This window comes from Amphiprion ocellaris, chromosome 17, assembly GCF_022539595.1.
Source record: "Amphiprion ocellaris isolate individual 3 ecotype Okinawa chromosome 17, ASM2253959v1, whole genome shotgun sequence".
NCBI classification, from domain to species: Eukaryota; Metazoa; Chordata; class Actinopteri; family Pomacentridae; genus Amphiprion; species Amphiprion ocellaris.
In genome coordinates, this window is record NC_072782.1 from 9,044,849 (window position 1) to 9,057,977 (window position 13,129).

The 13,129-nt window shown below is 42.2% G+C and overlaps 1 protein-coding gene across 4 annotated transcripts in view; it reads right to left on the bottom strand.

Moving 5' to 3' along the window:
- Positions 1 to 691: 691 nt before the first annotated feature.
- Positions 692 to 13,129, bottom strand: part of LOC111575345 (mediator complex subunit 13L) — a 90,320-nt gene continuing 77,882 nt past the window's right edge. For all 4 annotated transcript variants that reach the window (XM_055019339.1, XM_023280396.3, XM_023280394.3 and 1 more), the window contains exons 16-31: positions 11,050 to 11,228; positions 9,839 to 10,767; positions 9,474 to 9,653; positions 9,122 to 9,351; positions 8,827 to 9,025; positions 8,429 to 8,717; positions 8,080 to 8,332; positions 7,796 to 7,984; positions 7,462 to 7,685; positions 7,197 to 7,339; positions 6,511 to 6,669; positions 5,479 to 5,643; positions 5,183 to 5,346; positions 2,983 to 3,147; positions 2,714 to 2,823; positions 692 to 2,534 (exon numbers count right to left, since the gene is read on the bottom strand). In XM_055019339.1, the coding sequence (XP_054875314.1) occupies positions 2,402 to 2,534; positions 2,714 to 2,823; positions 2,983 to 3,147; positions 5,183 to 5,346; positions 5,479 to 5,643; positions 6,511 to 6,669; positions 7,197 to 7,339; positions 7,462 to 7,685; positions 7,796 to 7,984; positions 8,080 to 8,332; positions 8,429 to 8,717; positions 8,827 to 9,025; positions 9,122 to 9,351; positions 9,474 to 9,653; positions 9,839 to 10,767; positions 11,050 to 11,228 (3,711 nt within the window). In that variant the 3' untranslated portion in view covers positions 692 to 2,401. The remainder of the gene's footprint in view (positions 2,535 to 2,713; positions 2,824 to 2,982; positions 3,148 to 5,182; positions 5,347 to 5,478; positions 5,644 to 6,510; positions 6,670 to 7,196; positions 7,340 to 7,461; positions 7,686 to 7,795; positions 7,985 to 8,079; positions 8,333 to 8,428; positions 8,718 to 8,826; positions 9,026 to 9,121; positions 9,352 to 9,473; positions 9,654 to 9,838; positions 10,768 to 11,049; positions 11,229 to 13,129) is intronic.

Here is a 13,129-nt window from a genome sequence, read left to right on the forward strand (position 1 = left end):
ATTGTTCTTCTTCAAAGGTCAGGTATAATTTTTCCCCACATTCAGTTTTATTCACAATGCAGGCTGTAGTGCTTATTATTAGATGTAATCTCCGTGTTGAAAAATGAATGATTTACGGCTTTTGAGTGCTGCGTGATAAAAGGCTTAACCTCCTTGTCATCCAGCTGTCATACAGAACTGTGACATTAGGATTGTTGTTACTTTCTTCCCACTATTTCACCTTTGAGATGTTGCTCATACTGGAGGAACAACATTCAGCATTTATGTCTCTAAAACAAAGATATAAATTATCATGTACCTCATTGACAGTAGCAAGGGAAATTGTTACTCCACTAAATATTTGTCATCTGGCTCAAACTTTAATCTGAATCCTGTATTTAGCAAAACACAGATAGCTTTTCTAAACCTAATGCTGAAAGCTTTTAGATTTTTTATTAGCACAACACACTTGTTCTCTTAAGTAAAAATAAAAAAGATATATTATTCTTGTAAAAAGCACATTGTAATGCAAATTAAGAATGCATCCTATGTTTTGGATGAAAAATCTAATCTGAAAGTTTAGCATAAGCTTTATTCCAGTGGTCTAGCAAACATTGGACCGCAGGAATAAAGTGACTAAATTGGATGAAAAATATAGAACAGTCTGTGGTTCACAGTTTGTTGTATTAAAAGCAGGACAATGAATACAAAATCATTTTCAAGAGTTTTAATAATTTACTAAAAAAAAGTGTAAAAGTAACAGATCTCTCCCACTAAAGCGGATCTGTTTGATATTCAAAGTGATGACAGATGTAACAAATTTTTGCAAACTTGCCCTTGTCTGTACATTTGTGTATACTTACTTGGCAATTTAAACCTCTTGGCTGTAATTAAATGAGTTCTGCACTGTATACTGTATATCAAAAAGCTCAAAACAACAACGACGACAAAAAAAATACTTTGATATGAATTACTTGAAAATAAACCAACCAGCATGAAATGTACAGCTTTAAGAAACTCCAAAAAACACAGCTGAAAAGTGTATATACAAACATGCTCGGAATCTAACGAAGAGCAGACTGAGGGAAGACAGGCCTTTCTGATGGTTTGCTTGACATCATTTAGGAGAGCCAATGAAATAAAGCATCATTCTTAAATATTTAATAACCTCGCAATACTATGGTCTTTTATTGCCCATTTCAAGTTTTTTTTTTTTTTTTTTAGGAGAATAGGAACACTTTATAAATATACAGTATACTGTATCTCCTGCATCGATTTAATTTAACTCATTAAATAAAAAGGTAAAATGTTCAGTATCTGTAGAAAATAAAAAGGAGCTAAAATGCATCTTCTTTGATAAATGTTCATAATGTGTCCACTTCTAAAGAGATGGCAGCGGTGGCCATCCCCCTTATCATTAAGTGCCTGCTTGGAGAGGTAATATATATTTATGTATATACATATATATATTTATTCATATATCAAATTCTATGACATGATATAATTTGTATAAATATGGCATCTTTACAATTGCATTAAAATGACAAATTTTATTTCGGATCCCAAGACAATTAATAGTCAATTGGGGGGGAAAAAAGGCCTTGTTTAAGTTTCTCATTTTTCTCGTTTTAAATATTAAAAATAAGTCTCAGTTCTTTGTAAATGTATGCCTTACATTATAAACAACACTTCTGTCGTAACTGGTAAAATGCTTTCCATTGTGTTCGTATCTACAACACTTTGGAAGGTGAGGAAAAAAAGTGCCATTATCAAACGCTCCCCCTTTTGGAGTGGGAGGGAGGGAGGACGGTTGCCCCTCTTGGAGTAAAGGTAAAAGTTTTAGCAACCGACCGCAAAGTCCCAAGAAGCTCAACAGTGCAGTTCTATACAAAAAAAAATGTAAAAACACCATCCATGTAACAAAGCCGTGTCATGCCTTTTTGCTGGTTGTACAATATGGAGTTATGTGGCCCGGCACAGATGTCCCTTTAGAGAGTGTCAGAAGAACCACACAGAGCTTCCCTGTAAATGCCATCCACAGACGCTTCAAATGCCACTAAGAGATGCTGCCCACGTGGGACCTAATGCTATTCTGACGGGCGTGGTTGGATAGATACGTCCATTTCCTTCCATGGAAGCACCAGAACGGGCACAGAACCAGTTCTGAAGGGGTCATAACTGCGCTGGGTTTTCACGGTTGACCGACATTATTGTTCAGAGCATTTCACTCTTCTTATTCGTTACATTCCAGACATGGGATAGCCTGACTTGCCCTGTCCTTTATTTGGCCATTAAATCCGTGTCTACCTGAAACAACAGAAGAGCTCTGGTGCTCTCTGGTGGTCAGAAAGAGACATAGGCACAGAAGAAAAGAAGGAAACCATCAGTCCGTCAGTAGAGCTGTCCTTGAAGTCTCACACGGCTAAAGCATGTTCAGGATGGCATTGTACATCTGGATCAGCACAGCCAGGTGGACCGGCAGGCAGGACTGGCGGTCTTGGGTGGCAGGGGTGCACGTCAGCCAAGAGAGGGCATTGTACTGCTCCAACACAAACCTATGTGTGGAAAAAACACAATTGTATCGCAAATTTCTTGATTTTAGAAACATTTAAATGCATTAAATTCCACCGGTTTATCCTTTTAAAGCAAACTTGATTTCTTTAATCAAATTAGCGTGTACTCATTTTTCTTTCTCAATATAGATTCAGCAGCATTATTTATTTTAGCATTTTACCTGAGCACATCAGAGGTGGTCTTTGAGTCTAAGGGGTGAGGGGTCCTCTTAGTCTTTTCTGACACCATCTCATCTGACTGTGCTATGGAGATGTGGTGGTGGAGAGAGGCCTGCAGTGAAGAAGCACAGGGTACAGTTTAAAAGACTGAAGCTCTGCCACTGAAAAGGCTTTTATGCCTCTTAGAAGTTTAAACCAAAGTTTCGCTCTCTATCTTCGATCACACAAGCTTGAGATTCATTCTGACCCACGCATGCAGTGTTTTGCGTACCTTGAGGAAGAGTGGACACTGGCTCTCAGCCTGAGGGCAGGACGCCCAGAACCAGTGAGGAAGTCCGTTGGCTTGTGCAGTGGAGACGTAGTAGCCCAGAGCCAGCGGCTGCTGCTTCAGCTCCTCTGGGGGATTGTCCCTGGACAACAAGCGCTCTCCCTGGCTCTACAGACACAGGACAAGGGCAGCAAATAATTACACACTGCATTGTTATACTGGGTCATGGCTTGTATCATTTATTCATCCATCTACAGCCTGGGTTTCCAAGTATTTGCACCACTTGTCTTTTATAAGCGTTATTCTATTAACCTTTTACGTTTTTGGTCATGCATGAAAAGCTTGAAAATAGCACAGATTAAAGTAGTTATTGAAATTAATAACATTGCATACTTGTATCATTTTAGAGGGCCGTTTCTCTCCACTGTTGCAAACATAGTATGGAACAATAAAATTTTAAAAAATCTTGCTTATAAAGCATCTGGGGAAACCTTGGATTCGTTGAGTTTTCATGTATATATTTGTTAGGTCATGATTTATGCTAAATTAAGCTAAATTAGTAAGGTAAACAGGACTGCACAGTGACGTGGTGGTTAGCACTTTCGCCTTGCAGCTAGAAGATCCCTGGTTCATGTCCCGGCCTTCCATAGAGTTTGCATGTTCTCCCTGTGCATGCGTGGGTTTTCTCCGGCTACTCCAGCTTCCTCCCACACTCCAAAAACATGCTGAGGTTAATTAATTACTCTAAATTGCCCATAGGTGTGAATGTGAGTGTGATTGTTTGTCTATATATGTAGCCCTGCGTCAGACTGGTGACCTGTCCAGAGTGTCCCCTGCCTTCACCCCAAGTCAGCTGGGATAGGCTCCAGTCCCCCCAGCAACCCTAATGAGGACTAAGCAGTGTATAGATAATGGATGGATGGATGGATAGTCAGGTTAATCTCTAGAATTAACTTAACAGTGTAGGGCCCTAGCCAGGTAAAGTTGTACTTTATATACTTTTTTGGTAAGATTTTGATTCGTATTATCAAGTTACTCAGGCATATTCAATCTACCAGCCCCTTTTTTCTACTGAAGAGCACTTTTGCTGTTGCTATAAATGTGCTATATGAATGACTTTACTTGAGTAGATATATTAAAAGAAATCTCCTGCACATACACTGTAGTTTAGCAATTGCCACTGCAGATCTGTTTATCATTTGTCATTTCCAGTTCAGAGTTCTTGAACACAGAATTACTTCATGTCAAATCAGACATTTCTAGGTTAGAGTATGTAATATTTGACCATAATCTTTTACTATAATTCAATTCAATTCAATTTTATTTATATAGCGCCAATTACAGTCAAATTGTCTCGAGACGCTTTACAGAACCCATATGCCTGACCCCCAGAGCAAGCCAAAAGGCGACAGTGGCAAGGAAAACACCCTTTTAACAGGGAAAAAAACCTCGAGCAGAACCCGGCTCTAATGTGGGGGGACCCATCTGCCTGCTGGCCGGGCGGGTTGAGAGGGACAGAAGAGGTAGAGAGGTAGAGATAGAAAAGTAAAGTAAAGTGCACTGTAGTTTTAAAGTCATGCATATGTTTTCAACAATCCCATTTGAAGGGGAAAAATACTGGCATTAACCAACAAATTTTCCAGTGTTTTCTTCAGTGTCAAGCTCCAAATGAACAACTAATGCACCGTCATGTTTCCATACAGAGATATATACAGTACAAGCAGGTAACACAAGTTCTCCTGTGCAGTCATACTTTGCCTTAATTGTTCCCATAGTTTGTCAGTAAGTTGTCAGTACTGTCTGAAATGTGGTGTAACATTGCTTGTCAACACGTCTGTTCTCTTGCCTTCGAGACAAATTCCTTTACATCATTTATACCTGGCAAAAGTATAATTCTGTAAGTAAAGGCTATAGAGAAGGAGTTCCCATGTTTCAAAGTACAAAATCAAACCTGAACTGAAGAGGTACCATTTTCATTCCATCAAAATACCACTACCACTACTGTAATAAATAGCTACCTATAGCAGAAAAATGGTTGTGGTCTATAGGTGTTCATGACTTCTCAGTGCCGGTAATGAGCTTATTGATGGGTGGAAATGCAACAAATTCTGCGAGGGCATGTCATTGTTCTCCTTTTCGTTTCAGGATGTGTTTTGTTTCGAGCCACTGTATGATTACTTCTTTTCACTGATGCCTGACTCACCCTGGTGTGCTGGAAATGCGATCCCATTCCCATCCCGGACGGAGAGCCAGGCGAGGGCACAGGAGAAGTGTTCGGGGAAGGGTGAAGGTTCCCTGTGATCAGCATCATGTCATGGCCAATGTCATTCTCCAGTTCATCAGGAAAGGGAAGATCGAACATGTCGTCTAAGGGAAGTAAGAAATGCAATTTAATGTGATTTTGAAAGCAATTTTTTTAGCACAAAGACGCCATCTGTTGGTACAAAATTATATTACATTTGTACAAGTTTATCTATAGTACATCTCAAGGCATGTTACCATTATTGTCCTCCGTTGGGTAGGAGCTGGGTGCCAGCTGGGTAGTGGCAGAAGTTGGGAAGACTAGAATGTGTGTACAGGAAGCATCCTGAGGTGTGTTGAGCTGTGAAGTCTGCAGGTTTAAAGCAGTACTGCGGCCAAACACTGAGCCCATCGTCACTGCATCTGCAAACACAGGAACAGAAACACAGAAAAGTTGAGGTTGTGCATTTACACGTTACGAATGCAATAATGTTCATTCAAATTAACTGTAAAATAGAAATTGGTCAATGTCAATGTCAGATTTATTTATATAGCACTTTTAAAGGCCTATGGCCAACCAAAGTGCTTGGTCAGCACATATCGAATTATGTAATGTCTACTGGAATTCACCATCACTCTTTTAAAACTTTGTAACACATTTGACACCATTTATCAGAGCAAGTAACTGTAAAAACAGGAAGACGTGTCAGATTTTGCACATGGGACTTTCGGTTTTGTCTAGAAAACTACCTAAATCTAAGCTTAAAATGGTTAGTTGAAATGTTTGATCTGTCAGAATCAAACTATTCTTGCTCCTTGGCACTAACATCACTCTATGACTGACTCAGCTGTGACAAATTCTGGGACTTTTTGGCTAAACTGGGTTGAACTGCAGGATGTGCTTACACAGAGCTGATAGGACACGTATGGAATACTAAATATAAATCTGAGCATTAAAATACCTGCAGTGTCTAGTTTTTTCTAGTAATGGTAACACCTGTGGCAAATGTTGTACATGCTGATTCTAGGTTACATACAACTTCTATAAAATATTCAAAGAAATTCAGTTGTTTTTTACATTTTAGGATTTTATTGATGGTTTACAGTTTTCTTTACTTCTGGCAATGGTTGTTTTCATAGCTGTGCAGGACTTTGAAATGCAGTTAAAAATGCGTCCACAGTGGGTAAAAATGTGACAGAAGCAGAAACACCTAGAAATGTGATGCCTTTGGATTCAGAGCTATTATATCAGTGCTATCCTCCAAGAGCCAAACTGGAAGTGGAATTTACCAGGCATGATCACAAAGGAGCCCTGTGGCTCCATGGCTACCAGGCAGGCACTGAGGATGCTGGGAGAGTCAGCAGCTGAGATCCCACACAAACGACAAGCCTCCCTCAACTGGCGTCCTATTGAATGGAGGGAGTGCTCCCCGAGGAGGGAACTCCAGTCTAGATGAGACAAGACAGAGGGTGGGAGAAGAGGGTGTGAGAAGTTGAAAAGAGATAATTACAGGAAGAGAGTTGGATTATGAATCACTTCACAGTTCATTTTATCTCTTAACATAATTATGTATATGCACCTGTCTGTGCCCAGGATAGTAAGTAATGCAAAAGCATATTAGAGAACTACAAATAAATGATGAGCTAAGTGCAAAGAAGAGTTAATTACGTCTGTGCTGAAGTCCGTCTTTTCATTAAGCAAATGAGTGAATAAAAAAGTGTTGTGCCACTTTTCAAAAGAAGTGCAGGAGTGACAGCATTCTTAGATGATTACATGGACAGATGTTTAAGGACTGAAGGGCACAGAGCTAACACAGTACTATGTACTCAGTGCACACTCACTACTTTTGAGTTTTCCCGCAAATGCACTTGGGAGAACAAAGTGATTACAAAGATCCACAGGAAGAGTGCATTACATTAGATAGTACATTTTACTCAGTGAAACAGGCAAAGTTTCTCGAATTTCTCTCACTTACCTTTCAACTCCCCATGGCCCAGTCTGCCTAATCGACCAATAACAATCCTCCACGGCAGTGAGGTCATCTGAATGATGCCAATACACCACTCCCACAGCTTCTGTAGTCCCATCTTCCTGGCTGATACCTTGGGACGCCGTGCTCTGAAGTGCCATAAAACAACGAGAAAATAAAGAGATCAGACCGTTATCTCAAACAAAACAGAGGTTTCCACAGAAAGTAACACTTTGAAGTACAGCTCTGTACATGAACTACAAATTCTCACCTGTTGGGCACATCAATGTTGATAATGCAGGTCTCCAGGAGCTCTCCCTGCTGGTCAGTGCAGGACACCAAGATCCAGCGCTGGTCATGCGACAGGCAATATCCTACAAAGAGCACATTGTATTTGGGAGGGAGCTCGGCCCATATCTCTCCTGGTTCTGGCTGCTTGGGACGAGTCGGACCAAGGATAAACGGTGGGGAGTACAGCTGCAGTGGGCTCGGATGCTGAAGGACAAATGATACAGGAATGAGTGAGTATATTGCAGTTGCTTCATATTTAAGAACATGTGGAAATTTGCTTATAATCTAACAAATCTGTGAATTTGCATGCCTACCTCTGGACTCTTAAGTACTGAATTGACAGTGGACACAGGGCCAAAGCCAGTCAGGGATTTGATATGTGTTTGCTGGGGTAGTAGACGTCTGCACTGGGAGTAACAAGAGAAAGCCAGGGAGCGAAGGTGTTGCAGATACAAATGGCTCTCTCCACTAGCTGGCTGGAGGAGATACTGGCACGGCACCACCTAAAATAAAGACAAAGGGCAGAAAGAAATGATGCTGAAGATGACAAATGAATTCTGTTTAATCATACCTGTATAAATCAAAGTACTTTTCCTACCTGCAGCACCAGTGCAGGTCTCATCGTCTCAGGCAAAGTCTGGAGCATCTCTGTGTAGCAGCGAAGAAGTCCCAGTAGCCAAACAGTACCTGACTCTACCTCGTCGCCCTCTTCCTCCTCTCCGCCTTCATTTCTCGCTCCACTCGAGCTCAGAAAAGCATCCACAATGTAAATAACAATAGCTGGTGGGTTGGCGTGGCTGTCCATCGAGTCGGCTACAGTGGGGATGCCAATTCTGGACTGCTCGGCCAGGCTGAAAAAGAGCAAAACAAGAAAGAAGTTGCGCTAACTGTACTGGTTCAAATGTGTGGCGCAATTTGTAACGAGGTCATTTCTCAGTCGGTCTTACAGTTCAGGGTTTTCTGCTGGTGTGTTGGCTGGTGGCGTAGCACTAGGAGGCCCTTTTGAATCGCTGGTTCCTCCCTGGGCGGCCTCCCCTGTCTGGCCTGAGGATGCACCAGTCGGGGTCGAAGCATTTGCTGCACTGACGGCACCTGAAGGTTGTTCTCCATCAGCAGCCCAAGCTTGAGGCTGCCCAGAGGAGGCAGTCTGAGCTGAGGATGTGTTGTTTACAGGAGGCTGGACCTTCGGGGGCAACAGGAGACTGCTGTCCAAAGGCAGGGCTGAGAGCTGGGGGCCTGGGGGAAGGAAAATTTAGTATTATTAATATTTTGTTAACCTTTTATTAATGTCCACACTGTTAATTAAAAACACAGATATTAGATTAGTCGGTTCATTTATTCTCACCTAGCTGCTGCCTGCAGGCATAAGCATAGAGTTTAAGTTTGCTGAGGTTATCAGTGTGCTGCTGTCCAGCCCAGGGTCCAGTCAACCACTGGTCAACATCCAGCTCCTCCAGCTTTTCTGGCTCCACTTCCGCCCCCACACGCACCAGTCCATCTCTGGACACCTTGGCCAGAGGGCGATGCTTACCAAGGCGGCACGTCTGGAAATTGGAAAAAAATTTGCACTCAAATTCAAAATCTGTGCAGAGTTTCAGTGTTGCTTCATCCAAATGTAATGTGTCGACTGTGACTCCTACCTCGTAAACAGCGCTGAGCTCCTGGAAGAAGGCCCGGGCTGCAGCCAGTAAAGAGGGGCTATTAGGGCAGACCACCACATAGGCGACATCCCGCTGCCCCCCATAAGGTTCCAGCAGCAGCTTTTCCCAGAAAGGCAACGCCAAGGGGGACAGTGCCAAGAAGTCCCGCTCCCGGTCATAACCTAGTAATACTGTAGGGATGGGCAAGGGTTCTGGTGACTCCTCCGAACCTGAAAAAAAATACATATTGTAACATTTTTAGCCTGTGCATCATTTTAAAGACATGTACAGTACTTCAAGTACATTCTAAGACAGGCCTATTTGTCTGTGTACAAAGAACGTATTGACTCACCGTAGGAGCCTCTTCCAGCCATCTTGTGAAACTGCTGCCAGGTGAGCGGACCCTGAACGTGCTGTATGTTTTCCCAGGTCCGCCCTGTTCTCTTCTTTTGGATGGCATCCTGCAGGAAAGGCTGCAAAGACAGCAGCATACGAACCATATCCTGTGATGACAACATGCTCATATCCACCACTTTGGAGACACAAGCCCACAGACACACAGACACAAAAAGAAGAAACACATGTTAGCAAGATTCCATGTCCCCAAAAACACATAGAAAACACATAATTTTGACGAAAAATCAAATCACATTTTTGTGCCACTACAGCAGTAACTTACTTAAATCCCCTCTTTAGCAGCAAAATCACACTTCTTACCATTAGTGTGAGGCCAGGAATGAAGCGCAGTACTTCTGACAACAGCTAGATCAACTTTCCCTCCTGTGGGGTTGTCCACATACTGCAGCCCCTGCTCCAAAGCGTTGTAACACTCCACGCAGGCATCACTCCCATCTGCCCATTGCTTTTCAGACATCCAGCTTTGGAGGAGTGCCCCCTTGCGGCCATGACAGGAACAGCTGAGGGGGACATGAAGTGATGCCAGGGACGAAATAGGCTGAGAGCACTGCTCCTGCAGAACGACCATGACGGGCGGAGAGGCAGGGGCAGCATCCTGCGGACGCTTGGCCCTGGAATCCCCCATAGTTGGGTCCCGTCGGCAAAGAGCCAACCGCCTCTCAGCCGCTCTGCCTACTTCAGAAGTCCGACCATATATATCCAGCTCGTCCTCCAGGAAGAGACCTGTGCCGTGGGCCAGCCGCCTGTTCACAATGGCACTGAAGCCACACATACAGCGGTACTGATCTTCACAAGTGGAATCTGGGATGTAAACCCCCACATCTGCCCCTTTGACATTCATATTGCAGGCACAGATGCAGCAGCTGTCAAAGTTGCGATCCTTGAAGACACTAAGGACGGAGTCTGAGAGCAGAAGGATAGCGTACAGGCTGTGGGCCTCAGGCAGGGACGGTCCTGGCCGAGCCATGGGCTCTACAGAGCTAAGAGGCAAGCTGGTGGAGGGCGTAGACACCGGTGAGCTAAGCTCAGTGCCATCCTGCTTCACTGAACCTTGCCCAGAGCTTGCAGCATTCATGCCCCGTGGCGTACGTGGGGTCCGTGGCGTGGGCACAGAGAAGCGTGGTGTGGCAGGAGATGGGAGGATGCCAATAGTGGTGCTGACAGATGCAGTGGTGGCGCTCATCTGGCCATACTCCTGGTCTGTGAGGGTGTTGACACTGGGAACGTTTCTGGAAAATACACACATCGAAGGAAGAGAAAACAAATTGTCAGACCGACAAACAAGATTAGCCTAAGGGAGCATCTCTTAAAGGTCATGCAGCTCCTCACACCCAAACAGAGGAAAATCCCCTGACCAACTGACAGTTCCATCCTCAAAGCACCGCGCTCCTTCTGGAGAGGCTAAAAGTTCATTAATCTTTCAGAAACCACATGCTCCAACAAACCATCCTCAGAACGATAAAGTTTTACAACCCTTTGGTTGCAAAAGCACATAACAGCTGACTACTTACGTGTATCCATCCTTGGTGAAAGCGGAATTCTGGGGATGCATGACTGTAGGGAAATGCTCCATTTTGGGCATGAGGGCCCAGGAAGGGCGGTAGTAACACTGTTCAGGAATCTTAAGGGGTGGTAGACTCTGACTGGGCAGGCAGGACAGTGGAGCAAACATGGAGGAGCCCATCTGTGGCTGGACACAGAGGAAAATTGATATAGATGATAAGGAGGAGTCTATCAAATTTATCTATGATATCACAAAACAACTCTCTAATAAGCATTCAATTAATGAGACAAGAAAATCAGAAAGCAGGTTTAGAAAGAGGTCAATCTGGAATCAGAATCACAAGGTTTTATTGCCAAGTAGGTTTTTACAAACAAGGAATTTGACTTAGTGTTTTAGTGCAGTGAAGTCAGAGGGATTATTATTGTTTTTTGACCAACACACAGTAAACAAACTAGAAGAATCCCATCTGCTTCTGAAAGTGTAACTAATCTGCTGCACATCCTCAGACTATACAGACCATTTGAATAAAATACAGTAAACTAAAGTCAGTAACATAAATCATAATACTGCCAATCCCATCAACCCTGTGAAACCTCTTCTTCTTATTGTTGGCTCATTTTGCACAGCAACTAAAAGTTCAATGGAAACAGCAAAACCATGGTTAGGAGTAAAGACAACAGAAAATGTCTTATTAAAGCATTAAAGTTAGAATGTCATAAATAAATAAATAATAACATTAGCTAAGTTTCTTTTTTTTTAAATGGAAACAGCATTTATAACATTTTCCTAAGTGCCAAATACTCTACATTCTTCCAAAGTATTTTTCAATACTCTGGAAAAATGGTAACTCTACATACCATTGATATTTTTCTATTTACATTTTTAATTTGTTTCTATACTTCTCTCCTATTTGTTCTGTGAAAACAAAACTTGCAGGTCAGCCAAAAAGTCAGATTTCTTGTTATGTGAGTGTTGGTTGAAGGTAAGTCACTTAGGACCTGTCAGTTGCGTTGAGGAGTGCAGAAGTTTTTGTGGTTTTATAATCTGGTTAGTGCAATCTATATTTAGCAAGACATATAAAATAAAGTCATTTTGAAATAGCACGAATTTCAGCTTCCACTCGGTGAGGTTTATTGGCAGAATGAGGGTTAGGGATGAGTATTAGAAAGACCGTTAGAAAGTTGAAAATCTGACAGTTCTCTCTGTTCCTACAGTATCTGATTCTGATAATGGTGTAATTTCAGCATTTTTATGGTGTTGAAAAACTTCCAGTATATTAGTACTCCTAGTATTTTCTAACTTCACATACGAACAAACCCAGTCATCAGTGTGCATTTAATTGTTTTAGACAAGGATAAATAATTTCCTAAAAGAGTCCAGCACTTTACTTTCTAGTAAACATCTTTCACATTTGGAGCTCTTGTGAGTATTTCCAGTAGGAAGATTGTTTAGTGAGATTAACTCAAAATAAACTGTGGTGTTCAAGTACATTTTAATGTGATAACAAGACGGTCACTGATATGTGTTTAACTGGAGCTCGACCGCACAGCAGAATAAACTTTATTTTGACATGTTATGTTGACATGCTGTTTGGCAGTTTTGACAACTCATCTGCCATGAAGTTGCTTAGAAGCAGTCGACTGATATCAGACGGAACATTTTAGTCCTGTTTGTATGTGTTCAGATATTGAGTTGTTTAAAGCGACTTGTTTGTGTTAACAAGCAGATGCACCTCAAAATGACTGAGTGCATTCTACTATAATTACCATTTCCCAGCTCACAGAGCCTGCAGTCAGTGCAGATGTTTGACTCACAGCACAGAGCGCTAATTAGCAAACTAAAGGTATTAGTGAAACAATTCCAACATGTGGGAGCCTGACCAGCTGCTCAGTATCTAGCTGCCAGTCAGCTAACAAGTCCATGCATCAACTTCCTCTAAATGTCAAAAAGTTTAGTAGATATAAGCAATTTATGAAAGTAATTAAGCAGCGCAAGCTATTTTATTCCCTTGCTTTCGTTCTATTTTTTGTTTTCTCCTTCAATGCATGTTACCCAAAGTTAAACATCCTGATATATAGATTGCACTG